The 21910-nt window shown below is 47.7% G+C and overlaps 1 protein-coding gene across 8 annotated transcripts in view; it reads right to left on the minus strand.

Annotated features, from left to right (window-relative positions):
• The window catches only part of LOC127574546 (zinc finger protein 521), a 491122-nt gene that overhangs the window by 232288 nt on the left and 236924 nt on the right, over positions 1-21910 (minus strand). For 4 of the 8 annotated variants that reach the window (XM_052023605.1, XM_052023602.1, XM_052023604.1 and 1 more), the window contains 2 exons: positions 14728-14812; positions 6901-6972 (listed from right to left, as the gene is read on the minus strand). In XM_052023605.1, the coding sequence (XP_051879565.1) occupies positions 6901-6972; positions 14728-14812 (157 nt within the window). The remainder of the gene's footprint in view (positions 1-6900; positions 6973-14727; positions 14813-21910) is intronic. The other 4 variants (XM_052023609.1, XM_052023608.1, XM_052023603.1 and 1 more) reach the window with 3 other exon arrangements.

Genomic DNA, 21910 nt, shown 5'->3' on the forward strand with positions numbered 1-21910 from the left:
CATCATGCTGTTATTAGACTCTTGCATGGACGTCTTACACCAGAAGGATGAACTCTTGATCTCCCAATCTACCTCGTCATATCCCGTGCACTTTATTTGTCTACCTGCACTGTACTTTCTCTGTAACTGTAACACTACATTCTGCATTCCGTTTTTCCTTTTTACTACCTCGATGTACTTATGTACGGAATGATCTGTCTGGGTGGCAAGCAAACAAAAGCTTTTAATTGTATCTCGGTACATATGACAATAATAAACCAATTACCATTTACGAAGATTCATTATGTAACTTCCTGGAGTGAAGACATTGCTTTAAGAGGAAGGGATGTGCAGGATGGGCCTATACTTCCTGAAATTTAGAAGAACCAGGGTTGGTCTAATTGAAACATCAAATTCTCAGGCGGATTGACAAGGTGGATGCTGAGAGGATATTTCCTCTTGTGGTGGTATCTAGAAGCAGGGAGCAGAGTGTCAGAACAAAGTGAAAGTCCATTTAAGATAGTACATAGAAAAGTACAGCAAAGGAACAGGCCCTTCGGCCCGCGAGGTTGCTGAACTAATTAAGCTAACGACACCCAATCCCTTCTGCCTGCACATGGTCCATATCCCTCCATTTTCTGCTCATTCATGTGCCTATCTAAGACCCTCTTAATCACCTCTATTATACCTGCCTCCACCACCACCCCTGGCAGCACATTCCAGGCACCCACCACTCTCTGTGTAAAAAACTTGCCCCGCACATCTCCTTTGAACTTTCCCCCATCACCTTAAATGCATGCCCTCTTGTATTAGACATTTTGACCCTGGGAAAACTGCCTACTCCATCTATGCCTCTTATAATCTTATGAACTTCCATCAGGTCTCCCCTTGGCCTCCGCTCCTCCAGAGAAAACAACCCAAGTTTGTCCAACCTCTCCTTGTAGCTCATGCCCTCTAATCCAGGCAGCATCCCGGCAAACCTCTTCTGCACCCTCTCCAAAGCTTCCACATCCTTCCTGTAACAGGGCGACCAGACGCAGATGAGGAATTTCTCCTCTCAGTGGGTTGTGAATCTTTGGAATTCTCTCCTCCTGAGATCTGTGGGGGTGGAGTCGGTCAATTTATTCAAGGAGGAGAGAGACAGGTTTTGGGTCTGAGGGGAAGCCGAGGGTTCTGGGAAAGTGGACCAGAGACCAGGATCAAATCAGCTGTGATTTTCCTGACTGGCAGAGCAGACAGCAGGGCCTAATGGTCTCCTGTGCTGCAATAGTCGATGGTGCTTTAAGTGTTAAACGACTGAGGGAGTCCTTTGTCCAGAATCCACTCGTGTTGCCTGACCACACAAGGTATAAACCCTTTAAAAAATCAGAAACATCTTTTTTTTCATATCAAGCACTGGGACATAAAGCTAATTTTCCACAGTTTTTTAAAGAAATCCTCCCTGAAGACGCACTGCAAATTTCACTATTTTCCTTTTTATACCAGCTGTCAAACATTATGTTCTTTTGCCAGTAGCTGCATTTCATAAATCTACAAATTTCTTTTGGTAAGTCCCTAAAGGTATCTACAGAGCAAACATCAATATTGTGAAATTATAATCCCGTGGGTCCCCCTTTAATTAAGATTCCTAATAGCAACATGTTGACTATGATTAAAGCATTGCTGCAATTCGAGAATACTTCAGGGTTTTTTTTTTGCCATGTTTGTCTCATTTGGCATCGCAACAAGGCTCATAGTTAATGTCTCTGCGTCAGAGCACACTTCCAGAAGCAAGAAACAGCTCAGGAGCAAAAGGTGTTGGTCGCCCTGCCATAGGAAAGATGTTATTAAACTGGAAAGAGTGCAGAAAGGATGTTGCTGGGACTCGAGGAAGTGAGTTATAGGAAGAGGTTGGACAGGCTAGGACTTTATTCCTTGGAGCGTAGGAGACTGAGGGGTGATCTTATAGAGGTGTATGAAATCATGAGGGGCACAGATAGGGTGCTCAGTCTATTTCCCAGGGAATCAAGAACCAGAGGGCACAGGTTTAAGGTGAGAGGAGAGAGATTTAATAAGAACTTGAGAGGCAACTTTTTTACACAGAGGGTGGTCTGTATGTGGAACGAGCTGCCAGAGGAAGTGGTTGAGGCAGGTACAATAACAACTTTTAAAAGGCAGTTGGACAGGTACATGGATTGGAAAGGTTTAGAAGGTTATGGGCCAAACACTGGCAAATGGGACTAGCTTGGATGGGGCATCTTGGTCAGCATGGACCAGTTGGGCCAAAGGGCCTGTTTCCGTGCTGTGTGACTCTATTAACTCTATGAATTAATTTTACTCCAAAACACAAAACATCATTTACCACTGACTGAAACATCAGGGCAAAGCATCAAAGCTGAAAGCTGAGCTCTTTTTAAATACATTTTTTCCAGGACCTGGGCACTGCTGGCAAGGCCTGCTTATTCCAAATCCCTAATGGCCCTTGGAAAGTTGGTGGTGAGGCACCTCCTGAGCCACTGCAGTTCTTCTGGTGAAGGTGCCGTAGGGGAGGGTATTCCAGGATTTAGACCCAGTGATGATTTATTTTCAAGTTGGGACGGTGTGCAACTTGGAAGGGAACCAGCAGGGGCTGGTGATCCCGTCCACCTGAAGCCCTTACAGTGGTTTGGGCGGTGTCATCGGATTAGCCTAAACCATTAACCGCAGTGCATTTTGTAGATGGTACAACTGACACTGTGCACTGGTGGTGGAGGGAATGAACGTTTGGAGTGGTAATCTAGGGGCTGCTTTGTCCTGCACCTCGAGAGCTGTTGGAGCTTCACTCCCCCAGGCAAGCGGAGGGAGTTCTCTCACAGGGACTTGTGGTGGTGGGCAGACTCTGGATGCCACTCACTACAGGAGGCCCAGTCTCTGACCTACCCCTGTAGCCACGGTATTGATGCACTTATGACCACAAGCAAAAAGGAATCAAGTTGTGTTTTGCTTTAAAGTTCTGATTTGCTTAATCACTTGAATACGGCTGGGTGGACCAAACTTAGTTAAACACTCACTGTGTTCACCATGGCTCTGTGAATAACACAGGTTTTAAATTCCACTCAATGAACACAAGACTCTACGCTGAGACATCACTGCAACAACGAGGGAGAGCTTCACTTTCAGAGGTTCTTAAGTTACTTGGAGTATTGTGCACGGTTTTGGTCACCCTGTTATAGGAAAGATGTTATTAAACTAGAAAGAGTGCAGAAAATATTTACCAGGATGTTGCCCGGACTTGGGGGCCTGAGTTAAAAGGGGAGGTGTGTAGACTAGGACTTTATTCCCTGGAACATAGGAGATTGAGGGGTGACCTGATAGAGGTGTATAAGATCATGAGGGGCATAGACAGGGTGAAAGCACACAGTCTTTCGCCCAGGGAGGGGGAGCTAAAAACAAGAGGGGATAGCTTTAAGATCAGAGGCAAGAGATTTAAAAGGGACATCAGGGGCAGCTTCTTCACGCAAAGGGTGGTGCGTGTTTGGAACGAGCTGCCAGAAGTAGTGGTTGAGGCGGGCACATCAGCAACATTTAAAAGCCATCTAGATAAGTCCATGGATAGGAGATGTTTAGAGGGCTGTGGGCCAAATGTGGGCAGATGGGACTAGCTCGTTGGGCAACACAGTCGGCATGAACGAGTTGGGCCGAAGGGCCTATTTCCATGTTGTACGACTCTATGACTCTAAGTTATTAAACCGAGGACCTATTGACTCAGGTGGATTACCTCTAAGCAGAGCAAGTGACCTCTCTGGCTGCTGGGGCCAATATTTATCCATCACTTAACATTGCTTTGAAAAAACAGACTATCTGATCAGTATCACATTGTTGCGTGTGGGATCTTGCTGTGCCCAGATGAGTAGCTGAGTTTCCTGCATTTCAGTGGCCAATGTGTCACTGGCTGTCAAATGCTTTAGGATGTGAACACAGCTATAGAAATGTAGGTACTTCTGTACCTCTTTCATCAGAGCTCAGCTGAAGTACCTGCCCTACAGCAGGGAAGGTTAAGAGGAGATTTACTTGAGCAGGGAAGGTTAAGAGGAGATTTACTTGGGGTGTTCAAAGTATTGCAGGGTTATTGGGGTTTCCAGTGGCTGGCCATTTGGTAACTGCCGGAAACAGATGTAAAGGAATTGGCAAAGTAACCAGAGGGAAGACATAGCCAAACATTCTCCCAACTCTTCACCCCTGTCCAGTCCTAGAACCCCCTGTGAACTATGGTATGGAGGTTCTGATGTACAGGATCACAAGAGGCTGCAGGGGGTTGTAGACTCAGCCAGCTCCATCACCGACACAACCCTCCCCACCATCAAGGACATCTTCGAGCGGCGGTGCATCAAGAAGGCAGTATCCATCATTAAGGACCCTCACCACCCGGGACGTGCCCTCTTCTCGTTACTACCATTGGGGAGGAGGTACAGGAGCCTGAAGACCCGCACTCAACGATTCAGGAACAGCTTCTTCCCCTCCGCCATCAAATTTCTGAACGGTCCATGAACCCATGAACACTGCCTCATTACTCCTATTTTTGCACTATCTATTTATTTTTGTAATTTATAGTACTTTTATATCTTTGCACTGTACTGCTGCCGCAAAACAACAAATTTCACGACAAATTTCACGTCAGTGATAATATATCTGTTTCTCTCCCCCACTTACTCAGCATTGGCAGCCATGCCTTCAGTTGCTGGGCCCAGAGCTCTGGGCTTCCTTCCTTAAACCTCTCTACTCCCCCCTCTCTCTTTCGCTCCCTCCACTTACAATGCTTCCCACTTTGAAGCTTTGTCACTCATCCCAACATCACAATGAGTTCCTGAAGTATCTCGGGATGACTGACTACTTTGGACTGCAGTCAGACAATGAGAACATCTATGAATGACATGGAACCCTGGAGGTACATTCTCCTCATCACCTGCACTGAAATGCCTCCTGTCTCTGGACTCCAACAGTAAGCCACCTTAAAACCGGCAGCTGTGATGTGCAAAACACTCAAGAGTGCTGGAATAAGATCATTTGTCCCAGGAACAAACTACAGTGGCGCAGCTGGTTGATCTACTGCCTCACAGCTCCAGGGACCTGCGTTTGATCCTGACCTCTGTCACTGTCTGTGTGGAGCTTCTCTGTGCACGTTCTCCCTGTGAACACATGGGTTTCCCCCGGGTGCTCCGGTTTCCTGCCACATCCCAAAGTCACACAGGTTGGTAGGTTAATCGTACACTGTAAATTGCCCCTGGTGTGCAGGTGAATGGCGGAATCTGGGAGAGATAATGGAAGCATCAGGAGAATAAAACTGGATTAGTGTAAGATTAGTGCAAGTGTGTGGTTGATGGCCAACATGGATAGTGTGGGTGAAGGACCTGTCTCTGTGCCTAATAACTCTGATGTTCTGGATGAACTGTTTTCTGCAAACCAGCTGGTCACTAAGTCTTCAACCCCGTCCAGTCCTAGAACCCTCTGTGAACTCTGGTCAAATGACCTTACAGTAACACCAGAGAAGAGGACCTATCCTGGGCCCAGTACATAGATACAACCATGAAGAAGGTGTGCCAGCATCTTTACTTCCTTAGAAGTTTAAGAAGATTCGGCATGTCACTGAAGACTGACAAACTTCTACTGATGTACAGTGGAAAGCATTCGGACTGGTTGCATCACCGCCTGGTATGGAGGCTCCAATGCACAGGAACTCAAGAGCCTGCAGAGAGCGGCGGGACTCAGCCAGCTCCATCACGGTACAGCTCTCCCCACCGTCGAGGGCATCCACAAGAGCCGATGTCTCAGGAAGGCGACATCCATCACTAGGGACCCCCACTATTCTTGAACCGACCTGAAAAGCCCCAACACTACCTTACACTACATCGTTTTTTCTCTCATTGTTTTCACTACATTGTTTTTTCACACATGCCTAAATGATGCCTAAATTGTGTTAATTTAAGTTTATGTTTACTTATGTTTGTTCTTGTCTTGTAACGTACTGTGCTGCTGCAGCAAGAAGCTAACGTTCTTGGCATTTATACCCTGGGTATGTCCGCCTATGACTAGAACTTGAGCAGGAGAGGTAACCCTGCTAAATTGCGAGCCTCCAGCCAATTTAGGAGGACAGAAAGGAGTGGGGTAGATGGTTCTTCGGAAGGAACTCATTGGGAAATGTCTCCCATCTCAGAGTGGCCAATTCTAATCTGCTCCTTGCATCTCTGATGATGCACCCAATTCTTGCAGAGTTTGCACGTTCTCCCTGTGACTGCGTGGGTTTCCCCTGGGTGCTCCGGTTTCTTCCCACATCCCAAATACGTGCGGGTCAGTAGGTTAATTGGCTGCTGTAAATTGCCCCCCCCCCCCCCGGTGTGTGGGTGAGGGGTAGAATCTGGGGGGAGTTGATGGGAATGTGGGGAGAATAAAATGGGATTAGTGTAGGATTAGTGTAAATGGGTGGTCAATGGTCAGAACAGACACAGTGGGCCGAAGGGCCTGTTTGTATGCTGAGTGACTCCATGACTATTCAGAGTCAGAATCAGGTTTATTATCACTGATATATGACGTGAAATTGTTTTGTGGCAGCAGTGCAGTGCAAAGATGTAAAATTATTACAAGTCAGAAAAATAAATAAACAAATAGTGCTTAAAAAAACATCGAGGTAGTGTTCATAGGTTCATGGACTGTTCAGAAATCTGACGGCAGAGGGGAAGAAGCTTGGGAAGGGAACTGCAGAGAAGATCCCAGTGTCTTGTTGAGGATTTAGTCCACCTTTGCTAAGGTCACCCTTTGTTGTGGGAGTTGCATTTGTGAGAACAGTGATGAACAAACCCTACTTCCGTTAAACAAACTTCAAACAGCAAAGACAGGTAGATGTATGGAAAGAAGAGACAGCCCAGTAGATAGACAGATAGCTCGATAGATAGATGGATAGAGATCTACCTTTATATGGTCTCGGACTGCGAGTTTCCCCTTCCATCCCACGCTGTAGAACCAATCCTGGCCTGTCCCTTCCTAAAGTTGGCACAGACAGAATTAGTGTCATAGAGTCATACAGCATGGAAACAGGCCATTCGGCCCACCACGTCCACGCTGACCAGTGGGCATCCATCCATATTAATCCCATCTACCAGCACTTGGCCTGCAGCCTTCCATGTAAGGAGATTCATTATTCATTATTGTAAATCCTTACAAATTTCTATAAATGTACAGCGGAGAGAATTCTAACTGGTTGCATCACCGCCTGGTACGGAGGCTCCAATGCACAGGATTGCAAGAGGCTGCAGAGGGTTGTAGACTCAGCCAGCTCCATCATGGGTACAACCCTCCCCACCATTGAGGACATCTTCAAGAGGCGGTGCCTCAAGAAGGCAGCATCCGTCACTAAGGATCCTTGCCATCCAGGACATACCCTATTCTCGTTACTACCATCGGGGAGGAGGTACAGGAGCCTGAAGACCCACACTCACTGATTCAGGAACAGCTTCTTCCCCTCCACCATCAGATTTCTGAACAGTCCATGAACTCATGAACACTACCTCATTATTCCTTTCTTATTTGCACTATTTATTTATTTTTGTAATTTATAGTAATTGTATGTCTTTGCACTGTACTGCTGCCGCAAGACAACAGATTTCACGTCATATGTGTCAGTGATAATAAACCTGATTCTGATTCTGATTCAAGTGTTTGTCTAGATACTTTTCAAACGCTGACAGTGACTCTGCTTCCACCACTCTCTCGGGCAGTGTGTTCCAGGTACTCACCGCCCTCTGGGTGAAAATGTCTACCTAAGTCTCTTAGCCCTTACCCTAAATCTGTATCCTCTAGCTTTATCTACCTCTGAGATGGAGATAAGTTTCCTGCAGTCTACCCTATCTATACCCCTCATAATTTTAAAAACCTCAATCATGTCCCATCTTAACCCCCTCTGCTCCAGGGAGAACAGACCCAGCCTCTCCAATCCCTCATAAATGAAACACTCCATCCCAGACAACACCATGGTGAATCCCCTCTGCACCCTCTCCTGCCCTGTCACATCCTTCCTATAGTGTGGTGACCAGAACTGCACACAGTGCTCTGACCAATGTCTGACCAATATTTTATAAAGACATTATCTGAAGGTTTGTCAGTGGCACTTCACTTTTGTGGCCTCAAAACTCCCTGGGCTGTTTCCAGCTTCTACACAGAACCTTTCCCAAGTTAAAAACAATGTGTCATGTAATTATCATCGTTAAAGCTAAGTTGAAGTTAGTAGTAAGGTAAAATCAAACGAGAAGCTTGGACAACACATGGCAAAGGATAATGGGACAAAAGTTGCAATTGGGAATAAATCAGAGGGAATTACATTAACCCTAAAACTGGGAGTACACCATGATAGTACTTCTTCATGTCAAAGGCACCCTTGAGCGGCCTGGACCTCAGGCTGCAGTAGCCGCTGTAGCGGGTCTCGCCGTCCCGGGGCGGCTCGGTGCTCAGGTGCCCGGACAGCAGCGCCGTGCGCCCGTTGCTGTCAACGCTGAGCCGGGCACTGCTGTGGCCGCTGATCTCCCGGTCGCTGGACACGACCCAGTGCCGCAGGCTGTCAGCGCCGCGGAACTGCCAGAGGACGCGGCTGCGGCCCAGCAGCTCCTGGCAGAGGGAGAGGCTATCAGGGCCCCGCACTCTCGCCGCCGCTTCCTCCCACACCAGCCCCCACTGTCACCACAACGACTCCACGCCCTCCCGCCACCCCCAGCACAGCCACTGCCAGGGTGGCCGCTTGTCCACCGGAGCGCTGGGCCGCCGGTAGCCGGTCGCCAGCACAGTAACGTAGCGGTTAGCGCGACGCTATTACAGCGCCAGCGATTGGGGTTCGATTCCCGTCGCTGTCTGTAAGGAGTTTGTATGTTCTCCCCGCATCTGCGTGGGTTTCCTCCGGGTGCTCCGGTTTCCTCCCACATTCCAAAGACGTACGGGTAGGTTAATTTGGGTTTTTTAATGGGCGGCGCGGACTCGTTGGGCCAGAAGGGCCTGTTACCATGCTGTAAATAAAATTTTTAAAAAAATTTAAAAAAAGTTTGTCAAATGTACAGTTGTTAACAGGGACCTGGAAGTTAGGGTAGACTCATGGTGAGACATCAAGTTCAAGGGGAGGTAACATTGGAATTGGAATTGGTTTATTATTGTCACTTGTACTGAGGTACAGTGAAAAACTTGCAAGTTGCAAAACATTGGCTAAGAATCCAACTTAGAGGACTTCTGAACTGCACTGACCCCCACTGTTGGTAAATTGGTTTGTTATTGGTACAGTGACAAACTTGTCTTGCATATCGTCCATACAGATCAATTCATTACACAGTGCATTGAAGTAGTACAAGGTAAAAATAATAACAGAATGCAGAATAAAGTGGTACACTACAGAAAAAGTGCAGTCCAGGCAGACAATAAGGTGCAAGGTCACAATGAGGTAGATTGTGAAGTCAAGAGTTCATCTTATCATACAAGCGAACCATTCAACAGTCTTATAACAGCGGGATAGAAGCTGTCCTTGAGACTGGTGGTACGTGTTTTCAGGCTTTTATATCTTCTGTCCAATGGGAGAGGGGAGAAGAGAGAATATTCAGGGTGGGTGGGGTCTTTGATTATGTTTTCTGCTTTCCCGAGTCAGTGGGAAGTGCAGACACAGTCCATGGAGGGGAGGCTGGTTTCCGTGATGCGCTGGGATGTGCCCACAACTCTCTGCAGTTTCTTGCAATCATGGGCAGAGCAGTTGCCGTACCAAGCCGTGATGCATCCAGATAGGATGCTTTCTATGGTGCATCAATAAAAATTGGTGAGGGTCAAAGGGGACATGTTGGAAGAGTTCAGTAGAGCACAGTTCATGGGGTTGTTTGCCATCATTGGTGGGACAAACGGAGACAAGATTTCAGGTCAATAACCTTTTAATAAAATAGTGAAATGTTATCAGCTGGAAACGTGAGACCCGTTTCCCTGTCCGGAGCTGCTTCCTGACCCTCTGAGTATTTTGTCCTTCATTTACAAGGTCCAATATCCATAATACTTTCCTTTCACTCTTCTCTGTGTATCTCCAACCCGGAGAGACTGCAGAGACAATAGTTCTCAGGCACGGTGACACTCACAGCTCACCATTTCAAGAAGCTGTGAAAGCAGAAGGAGAGAAGCGATGGTTGTGATGGTGATCTTCCCTCCGTCTCACCCAATCTAAAGACACTCCCTTCTTAATGTTAATGGCCCAATGTGGTACAGAGACATGCACCATGTATATTCTGTGGTTCAGCTAATCTCCCTCTGCTTCAGGAGAAGGGAATTTGAAATCTTGCGTCATACAGAATGAAAACAGGCCCTTCGGCCCAACTCATCCTTGCCGACCAAGGTGTCTATCTAAACAAGTCCCATCTGCCTAAATCTCTCCCATTGATGCACCTGTTTAAGCATCTTTTAAATGTTGTAATTGTACCAGCCTGTACCACTTCCTCTGGTGGCTCGTTCCATACACCCACCACCCTCTGTGTGAAAAACTTGCCCCCCGGTTCCACTTTAAATCTTTCCCCTCTCACCGTAAACCTGTGCGCTCTAGTTTTAGTCTCCCCTACCCTGGGGAAAAGACCGTGACCATTCACCTTATCTCATGACTTTATAAACCTCTATCAGGTCACCCCTCAGCCTCCTTCACTCCAGGAAAAACAGTCCCAGACTGTCCGGTCTCCCCTCGTAACTCCAGCCCTCCAGTCCCAATAACATCCTGGTGAATCTTTTCTGCATGTTTCCAGCTTATGGCACAGGAAGATCTCATTCACCCATTGAGACTGGCCTGGCTCTTTGCAACCAATCTCCAGTTAACTTCACTCCCTACAGCTCTGCGAATTTTTCTCCTTCAACACTCTCCCCAGTTCCCTTTGGAAGTTCCCCTTGAACCTGCTTCCAGTGCCTGTTCAAGCAGAACATCCCAGATCACACCAGAGCTAGCGGCTCCCACATTCTACCTCCACTCATTCCTTTGGAAGAGACAGCAAGGTGTTCCATAAGACACAAGAGTGCAAGAAATAGGAACAGGAGTAGGCCATTCGGCCCCTCCATCCTGCACTGCTTCTCAACAAAACCACAGCTGACTCTTGACCTCACCCACTCTCCCGTTCAATTCCACAATGACCCAGTGTCCAAATTACAAACTTTCTCAATCTTGAATACCTTCTGTAACTCAGCCTCCACCCACAAGCATCTGTGTGAAGAAATCTTTCCTCCTTTCACCCCTTAATGAGCAGCATTATGCCCTAATTGTGCCTAGTTCCAGAGGAAACAGTCTACCAGTCTCTCCCTGTCAATTGCACCCCAGAATTTTACACAGCAAACTCTGACCCTTGGAGAAACCATGACTGCATCATTTAGAAGCAGATCCACTTCCTTACGAATGCATTGCTAAATGAAGGATAGACCTGTAATTTTTAATGCTTTTCATATCCCTTGACTTCCCAAAGCACCAGTGCAATGTACAAACCATGTGACTCAGCCTGTGTACAGCAAGGTCCCACAAACAGCAATGTGTAATCTATTTACATGCCAAGTCTGTTCCAGCAACACTCCCTCAGTCCATCACGGAAACCAGCCTCCCCTCCATGGACACTGTCTACTCTTCTCGTTGACTTGGAAAAGCTGCCAACACAATCAAAGTCCCCTCCCGCCCCGGACATTCTCTCCACGTAAGCCTGAAAGCACGTACCACCAGGCTCAAGGACAGCTTCTACTCTGCTGTTAAAAGACGATTGAACGGTCCCCTAGTACATTAAAGATACATCTTGACCTCACAATTCACCTCGCCATGGCCTTTGCACCTTATTGTCTACCTTCACTGCACTTTCTCTGTAACTGTAACACTTTATTCTGCATTCTGTTACTGCCTTTCCCTTGTACTACCTCGATGTACTGATGTTTTGAAATGATCTGTATGGATGGCATGCAAAACAAAGTTTTTCACTGTACCTCGGTACATGTGGCAATTATAAACCAATTCCCAAATCCAAGGCCTCTATACAAAGAGAGACAAGGGCAGCGAGTGCACGGAACACCACCGCCTGCAGGTTCTCTCCAGCTGCACACCATCTTGACATGGAAATATATCACCATCCCCCATCCCTGGGAGTTCCAGGGTTTAGATGAAGGGATGGTGATATCCGTGGGAGCACCTTCACCAGAAGGACTGCTGCTGTTCAAGAAGGCAGCTCACACCCCCGACCTTCTCAAGAGGAAGTCAGCGATGGGGAATAAATGCCGGCCTCGTCAGCAATGCCCAGATCGTGAATAAGGAATAACGAAAAGAAAAATCCGGGTTTTACTGATGTTGATTCAGGGATAAATGTCGGAGAGAATATCTTGAAATAGCAACAGCTGTTTACTGTGAAAGTAGAGACCTTATCCTCTCAGCTGAAAGGGAGTGTGACCCTCCCTCAGTACTGCCCCTCCCACAGTGTGACCCTCCCTCAGTACTGCCTCTTTTTTTTACTGCCCCTCTTTTAATAATAAACGTTTATAAACTAAAAGCACTACAAAAGACAACCAGTGTCAATACACGACATCTAATACAGAAAAGAAGAAACTACGCAACGACATACTACAGTAGAGAATGCAAACTAATACTAACGAAACACACACGCGACGCTACACCCGTCAACGTGACACGCGACACTTCAAATAAGAATCGCGTTCATACCGTCCACCACACACGCTATCCCCTGAGGGGCCCACCGAGCGCGGAACTCGGCTAGGGTGTCAGTACTGCCCCTCCCACAGTGTGACCCTCCCTCCGTACTGCCCCTCTCACAGTGTGACACTCCCTCAGTACTGCCAGTCCCACAGTGTGACCCTCCCTCAGTACCGGCCCTTTTGTTTTGTATAAAACATTTATGAGTTAAAAGCACTACAAAAGACTACAAATATCAAATGTATACATCTAATACAGAAAGGATCATCTCCCACAGTGTGACCCTCCCCCAGTACCGCCAGTCCCACAGTGTGACACCCCCTCAGCACACCCCTGAAATATCATTTGAGACCGTTTTGCTCTGATGTGTGGCTTGAACCCACAACATTTGGTTGGTGTCTGGACAGCGAAACACTGAGCCACAACGCAGCCACTTCCCCAGTATAAAGCAGTAATCACGAGTTTCCACTGAATTACATGCTTGGCTAATTTTCTAAAGAGTTTAGAGAGTTCTGGTTAACTACTCTGAAATATAAACCAGACGATGTTTTCTCACACTGCATATCCATACACACCAGATATGTTACAGCCATCACAGGGACATCCTGCGCCCCCCACCCCCCGCACCAGCACAGAGAGGCAGTAGATTAAGTTTGTTGGTTATATTTCCTCCTGCAAATTCCCTCACTCCTGTGCTCAGTTACAATTGACCTGATTTTGGTTTGAAAATTCAAAGAGAAAGCAAAATGCAGTCCCCACTAGAAACACTCAGTAGGTCAGGCAGCACCTGTGGTGAGAGACACAGAGTTAACGTTTCAGTTCCACGTCCGTTCATCAGAAGAGGAAGGGGTTTATTTACCAATGTCCGGACCCTGGGGAAGTGGGAGGTGGATGAGGGCATGAGGGGGAAGGGAGTGGAGAGGGTGAGAGATGAAACGGTGAACGAGGTGATGGGTCTTCATGAGGGAGGGTGGTGGTGGAACCAGGAAAGAACTGATGGGAGAACATCATCAAATGGCTGTAGCAGGTGATGGTTTTGCCTCCAACTTGTCCCAGTTCTGACGAGAGGTCACTGACCTAAAACATTAACTCTGTTTCTCTCTCCGCAGATGCTGCCTGACCTGCTGAGTGTTTCCAACATCCATAACCGCACTTAAACCACATTTACGTTCTTATTTAATGTCTGAATTGAGAATGGGAACGGCCTCGAGGAATCGATTGTGCATTTCACTGGCCTTCTCCTTCATTTTTCACTGCTGCACTGTGTGTGCCAGCAGTGGGAAGGGGCAGCTGTCTAATATTGACCTCAACGTGGCAGTGAGGAGTAACCCACAGAAGGCCCCCAATGACTGGGGGCACTGCAACAGGACTTCAGCAGTGGGGTGGAGAGACGAGTGGGACCAGTGGATCCAGATTACGATGCTCTGGAGAGCAAACGCATGCACACACGTGGATACATACATGATAACATACACACAGACACAAAACAATCACACACAGAAACACATATATATGATACGGACACGTGTACACACACAAAGACCAGCACACACACATGTACACACAAGTACACAAATACATACATTAAAACAGATATGTACACAGAAACATGCACATGCAAAAGCAAACACATACATGGACACATACATGTACAGAGATGCTGTGTACATGCACAAAGACAGGCACACATTTTCACACACATGCTCACGGACACATGAACAAAGACATACGCAAATACAGATGAACGTGTGTGGACATAGACATGAGTACAATCACATGAACACATATGTTGTCACACACAGACAAACACACACACACACACACACACACACACAATCAGTTGACTTATGAAGACTTGCCCTAACTGTTTAGTACAGGAGATCCACTGATTACCAGCAACTTGACATCCCAGTAAGGGAGGCAGGGGTGACTGCGGCAGGTTTGTCCCCACAGGGGTGACTGCGGCAGGTTTGTCCCCAACCAGGGGTGGAATAAGCAAGGCCGCATGTGAGTCTGGTCGGACCGCGCAACGTGCTGTGCACACACCGGGCCAAGAACCTTAAATCACTCACCCAACATATGATTGGCCACGTGAACTTGGATGTCCCACTCGCACTGAAAGATCATCTGACACTTGATGCACTGGTATGTCTTCTTCTTGAGTGAGGAAAGCAAGGGAGAAAAGAGGTGGAAAACTGATAAGTTATCCGAGAAAACATTCCTTAAAAACTGAAACAAAATGCATTCAGTGGAGACGTTAAACTGAGAAATTGTTTGCCTTCAGCCATCGTTGCTTATCGGCCCACAGGCATCTCGAAGTTGGACAATCCAGTCAACACTATCCTGCTGTGCTTGGGATCTTGCTGTCCACAGAATGTCCCTACATCACAACAGTGATGACTCTTACCAATTTTTACTGATGCACCACAGAAAGCATTCTATCTGGATGCATCACGGCTTGGTATAGCAACTGCTCTGCCCGGGACTGCAAGAAACTGCAGAGAGTTGTGGACACAGCCCAGCGCCTCACGGAAAGCAGCCTCCCATCCGTGGATTCTGTCCATACTCCCCTCTTCCATTGGGCAGAAGATACAAAAGTTTGAGAACACGTACCACCAGACTCAAGGACAGCTTCTATCCCGCTGTTATCAGACTCTTGAACGGACCTCTCATACACTGAAGATGAACTCTTGATCTCCCAACCTACCTCGTCATGGCCCTTGCACCTTAATGTCTGCTTGCACTGCACTTTCTCTGTAACTGTAACACTATATTCTGCATTCTGTTTTCCTTTTTATTACCTCAATGTACTGATGTACAGAAATTATCCAGAACATAGAACATTACAGCACAGTACAGGTCCTTTGGCCACAATGTTGTGCTCTAAGATTGATCTAACCCTGCCCTCCATTTCTCTATCATTCATGTGTCTATCTAAGAGTCTCTTAAATGTCCCTAATGTATCTTCCCCCACAACCTCTGCCGGCAGTGCGTTCCACGCACCCATCACTCTCTGTGTAAAAAACTTACCCCTGACATCCCCCTTATACCTTCTTCCAATCACCTTAAAATTATGTCCCCTCGTGATAGCCATTGTCACACTGGGAAAAAGTCTCTGACTGTCCACTCGATCTATGCCTCTTATCATCTTGTACACCTCTATCAAGTCTCCTCTCATCCTCCTTCTCTCCAAAGAGAAAAGCCCGAGCTCACTCAACCTATCCTGTCTGGATCTGTCTGGATGACACGCAAACGAAAGCCTTTCACCGTATCTCAGTACATGAGGCAATAATAAACCAATACCAGCACCACTGCCAATTCACAAGATATGCTGATTGGAGATGACAGAATTAATCCTTGGCTAAAAGATTCAGGGTTGATGTATGGAGAACCTTGTTCACACAGAGGGCAGTGATGAACTGGAACTCAGGAAGAGGTGGAAACAGAGTCAATCAGGTCCTTCAGGAGGGAATTGGATGGATACGGAGGGCTATGGGAAGAGAGAGTGAGGGAATGGGACTAATGGAATTGGTCTAAAGGAGTCAGTATGGATGACGGGCTGAATAGCCTCCTGTGCCAGGACAACTTGATGATATTGATGCCTGCTGAGGATGTGGCAATGCTGGCAAGACTGGCACCCATCTCCCACCTGAAGCCACCAGAGGGTGCACTGAGAAGGTTTGTGGACCACCTCTGAGGTGAGCTGGATGTCCAGCAGGCCGGTTGGTCTTGGAGTCACGTAGGGGTCTGACTGGGTAAACGTTTCACGTAAATGGGGCACTCCCACTGAGGTTAAATGCCCAATGGGTCGTTCCTCAAATGGAAAATTCCAGCCTCCCTTGGTGCCGAGTTCCAAGGGATTCTGGGGAAAGCTTTGTACCGCATTGAGTGGCTGTGATTTGGGAGCTGCAGCCAGGCAAGGAGAGGGAACATTGACCTCAGGAATTGTCTTGCATACCGTTCATGCAGATCAATTCATTACACAGTACATTGAGGTAGTACAAGGAAAAACAATAACAGAATGCAGAATAAAGTGTTACAGTTACAGAGAAAGTGCAGTGCAGGCAGACAATAAGGTGCAAGGCCATGACGAGGTAGATTGTGAGCTCAAGGGTTCACCTTATCGTACTAGGGGACTCTTATAACAGTGGGATAGAAGCTGTCCTTAAGCTTGGCAGTACGTGCTTTCAGGCTTTTGTATCTCCTGCCCAATGGGAGGGGGAAGAAGAGAGAATGTTCAGGGTGGGTGGGGTCTTTGATTATGTTGGCTGCTTTCCCGAGGCACCGAGAAGTGTGGACTAGAGTCCCTGCAGGAGAGGCTGGTTTCCATGATGTCCTGAGCTGTGTCCACAATTCTCTGCAGTTTCTTGCAGCCATGGGCAGGGCAGTTACTGTACCAAGCTGTGATGCATCCGGATTGGATGCTTTCTGTGTCGCATCTGTAAAAATTGGTGAGGGTAAAAGCGGACATGCCAAATTTCTTTAGCCTCCTGAGGCACTGGTGAGCTTTCTTGGCCATGGTGTCTATGCGGTTGGACCAGGACAGGCTATTGGTGATGTTCACTCCTAGGAACTTGAAGCTCTCAACCCTCTCGACCTCAGCACCATTGACGTAAACAGGAGCATGTGCACCGCCCTCCCTTCCTGAAGTCAATGACCAGCTCCTTTCTTTTGCTGACATTGAGGGAAAGGTTGTTGTCATGACACTATGTCACTAAGCTCTCTATCTCCTTCCTGTACTCCAACTCATCGTTATTTGAGACATGGCCCACTACAGTGAGATAGGGCCCACTACGGAAAGATACGGCCCACTACATAGGTCAACAGATGAAGACTGGAGCAGACAGACCACCAGGATGTGAGGAAGGAATAGGAGCGAGGGTTTCCCTCAAAGCAACACCACAGTAATTTACAGTACAGGAGACTCCTCGAGCAGATGAGTGTCGGAATAAGACTAATCCCACCTCCCCGCTCTCAGTCTGTGGGCCTGGATCCAAACACTTTCTCGATGCCGGGAGGGTTTGTGCCCTGCCAGCCTCTCGGCCAGTGAGTTCCAGTCCTCACGTTCCTCTACAGTAACCGTTCTTCTTCTCCCTGGCACAGCCTCAGAATAAAGGGACGTCCCTTTAGAACTGAGATGAGGAGGAATTTCTTCAGCCAGAGGGTGGTGAATCTGTGGAATTTGTTGCCACAGACGGCTGTGGAGGCCAAGTCATTGGGTGCATTTAAGGCAGAGATTGATGGGTTCTTGACTGGTAAGGTGGTTAAGGGTTATGGGGAGAAATGAGTTGCAAAACAAATCAGCCATGATTGAATGATGGACCAGACTCGATGGGCTGAATGGCTTAATTCTGCTCCTATGTCTTACGGTCTTCTGGTTATCTGCTCAGACAAAACAGAGCCTTCCCATTCACCCTTCCTCATAATTTTTTCACAGGAGCTGCCTCGGACCAAAGGACTCCTTTTGTCAGCAGTCTCGGTGGTCCCATCCCCTTCCCTTACGCCTCTAATCCCCGCATCGTCACCTCCATATCTCCCCTCCCTTCACCCTCAGCCCTTGATCATCTCAGAATGTGATCACTCCACCACGGGATGCCTGGTTCCTGGGCCCTGGAATTCCCTTCCTAAACTGCTCTTCTCCTGGGAGAACCTTGCTGAAACCTTTCACAGCGCATTGCACCCTTTCCAAAATTTCCTGATATGTCCATTTGGTGAGGCTCCTCCAAGGCCTGGAATATATCTATACATCCAGGGCGCTATATAAATGGAAGTTATTATGAGCGCGTGAATCAGCTTTGGCGACAAGTACAAAATTCTCAAGGCTTCTTGTCCAGACGACTCTGGCAACACCTCCCAAATCCACCACCTCTACCACTAAGAAGGATAAGGGCCCCACCACCTGCAGGCTCCCCTCCAAGCAGCTCACCAATCTCACTTGGAATTGCATTGAGTCATAGAATCACCAGAGTCATACAGCACAGAAACAGGCCCTTTGGCCCAACCAGTCCATGCTGACCAAGATTGTCATCTAAGCTAGTCCCATTTGCCCATGACTGGCCCATATTCCCCAAAACCTTTCCTATCCATGTACCTGTCCAAGTACCTTTTAAATGTTGTTAATGTACCTGCCTCAACCACTTCCTCTGGCAGCTTGTTCCATATGCAGACCACCCACTGGGTGAAAAAGTTGCCCCTCAGATTCGTATTAAATCTCTCCCCTCTCACCTTAAACCTGTGCCCTCTAGTTCTTGATTCCCCAACCCTGGTGAAAAGACTGTGTGATTCACCCCGTCAATGCCCCTCATGATTTTCTATACTGCTATAAGATCACCCCTCATTCTCCTACGTTCCATTGAATAAAGCCCCAGCCTGCTCAACCTCTCTCCATAACTCAGTCCCTCAAATCTCGGCAACATCCTTGTAAATCTCCTCTGCACTCTTTGCAGTTTAATGGCATCTTTCCTATGGCAGGGTGACCAAAACTGAACACGGTACTCCAAGTGCAGCCTCACCAACGTCTTGTACACGTCTTGCACGGTAGCGTAGCGGTTAGCGCGACGCTATTACAGCGCCAGCGATCGGGGTTCGATTCCCGTTGCTGTCTGTAAGGAGTTTGTATGTTCTCCCCGGGTCTGTGTGGGTTTCCTCCGGGTGCTCCGGTTTCCTCCCACATTGCAAAGATGTACGGATAGGTTAATTTGGGTTTAAAATGGGCAGCGCGGACTCGCTGGGCCAGAAGGGCCTGTTATCACGCTGTAAATAAAATTTAAAAAAACATTTAAAAACATAACATCCCAACCTCCATACTCAATGCCCTGAGCGAGGAAAGCCAGAGCGCCAAACGCCTTCGTCACCACCCTGCCTACCTGTGACGCCACTTTCATGGAACCGTGTACTTGTACTCCGACGTCCCCTGCTGCACCCTCATCATCACTGGCTCTAAACACCCTCCCCAACAGCACTGTGGGACCACCTTTACCAGAAGGATGACCAGGGGTTCAATGAGAAGCCACACTCCCACCTTCTCAAGGGGCAGCTGGGGAGGAGCAATAAATGCTGGGCGTTTCCCAGCGAACACCCAGATCCTAAAAAAAATGAATAAATAACAAAACACGCTGCAGCAAAGCTAATTAATATTCTGGGCCACTCGTTTAAATATTTCCCACCACCTCAAGATTGTTAAAAATGTAACGTGTCACTCTAGTGTGGATTAACTCAAACACGGCAGCGAGACAACTTGTGTCCTTCCTTTCCTCACTCAACCAACCTGCTAAGATTTGGTACAGCCCAATGTATTCAGTGCACTCCAGGGACAAGTCAAACAGCAAGACATTTGAAGCATGGCCCACCTGTGTAAACAGTAACCTGTCCCAGTGCCAGCAATCACCTTAAAGGCTACAGAGCCCTTTCTGTCCTGCTCACACAACCTTTATTTAATCAGCTATCCGGGAAACATTTCACCAACTCAATCTGGCAAGCCAGACGGAATTTTAAATAAAAGATTCCATTTCACCTTTTCCTTCCCTCCGCTTGTAAAGTACAAATTCCCAGGCGATGGTCAAAGGCACTGGCTTCTCTAGAAGGGGAAGGGAAGGCTGAGACACTCATGAGGATGGAAGGAGACGGTAAAGCCACTTGGAGTTTGTACGTTCTCCCCGTGTCTGCGTGGGTTTCCTCCGGGTGCTCCGGTTTCCTCCCACATTCTAAAGACGTACGGGTTAGGAAGTTGTGGGCGTGCTATGTTGATGTCGGAAGTGTGGTGACACTTGCGGGCTGCCCCCAGAACACTCTACGCAAAAGATGCATTTCACTGTGTGTTTCGATGTACATGTGACTAAAAAAAATCTTATTTTTTATATTCACACAGGGGATGTGGACTTCACAGGCTGAGCCAGCATTTAATTGCCCGCCTCTAGTTGCCCTTGAGAAGGTGGTGGGAGCTGCCTTAGACCGTAAGGCTTTAAGATATAGGAGCAGAATGAGGCCATTTAGCCCATCGAATCCACTCCATCATTCAACCTCATTCTCCCACCTTCTCCCCATAACCCTTAACCCCCCTCACCAATCAAGAACCTATCAATCTCTGCCTTAAACACACCCAATGACTTGGTCTCCACAGCCGTCTGTGGCAACGAATTCCACAGATTCACCACCCTCTGCCTGGAGAAATTCCTTCTCATCTCAGTTCTAAAGGGACGTCCCTTTATTATGAGGCTGTGCCCTCGGATCCTGGACTCTCCCACTGATGGAAACATCCTCTCCACGTCCACTTGATCCAGGCCTTCTCGAACCACAGCAGTCCTTGAGGTAAGGGTGTCCCACAATCTGTTTGGGAGGGAGATTCCAGGATTTGTCCCTTGTGCTTGCTGTATCGTTCGATGGGATCGTGTTGATCTTTTCCTGTGATGTCACTGCCCTGCACCAGTGGTACCTACCCTCCATACAACCTCTACACATCTATTGCTCTCTGTGTTGAATTCACTCAGTGACTGAGCCTGCACAGTCCCCTCGGGGAGAGAATTCCACCGATTCACACCCTCTGGGGGAATAAATATCACCTCTGTGTGTGTGTGTGTGTGTGTGTGTGTGTGTGTGCATGTGAGCGTGTGTATGTGTGTGCGAGTGTGTGTGTGAAAGAGTCTGTGAGTGTGTGTATGTGAGTGTGTGTGAGAGTGTGAGTGTGTGAGAGTGTGTGTGAGTGTGTGTGTGAGTGTGTGAGAGTGTATGTGTGAGTGAGTGTGTGAGTGTGTGTGTGTGAGTGTGTGTGTGTGTGTGTGAGTGTGTGTGTGCGTGCGTGTGTGTGCGTGAGTGTGTGTGTGAGTGTGCGTGTGTGCGTGTGTGTGAGTGTGTGTGTGTGTATGTGCGTGTCTGTGTGCATGTGTGGTGTGTGTGTATATGTGTGTGAGTGTGTGTGTGAGAATGTGTGTGTCTGGGTATGTATGTGTGTGTGTATGTGTGAGTGTGTGTGAGAGTGTGTGAGTGGTGTGCGTGTGAGAGAGTGTGTGTGTGAATGTGAGAGTATGTGTCTGTGTGTGTGGTGTGTGTGTGTCTGTGTATCTGTGTGTGTGGTGTGTGTGTGTCTGTGTATCTGTGTGTGAGTGTGTGTGTGTCTGTGTGTCTGTGTGTGAGAGTGTGTATGTGGTGTGTGTGTGAGAGAGAGTGTGTGTATGTCTGTGTATCTGTGAGTGTGTGTGTGAGTGTGGTGTGTGTGTGTGACTGTGTGTGTGTGTGTGCAGACAGATGTGGAGCGAGTCC

The sequence above is a fragment of the Pristis pectinata genome, chromosome 9, assembly GCF_009764475.1.
Source record: "Pristis pectinata isolate sPriPec2 chromosome 9, sPriPec2.1.pri, whole genome shotgun sequence".
Taxonomy (NCBI): domain Eukaryota; kingdom Metazoa; phylum Chordata; class Chondrichthyes; order Rhinopristiformes; family Pristidae; genus Pristis; species Pristis pectinata.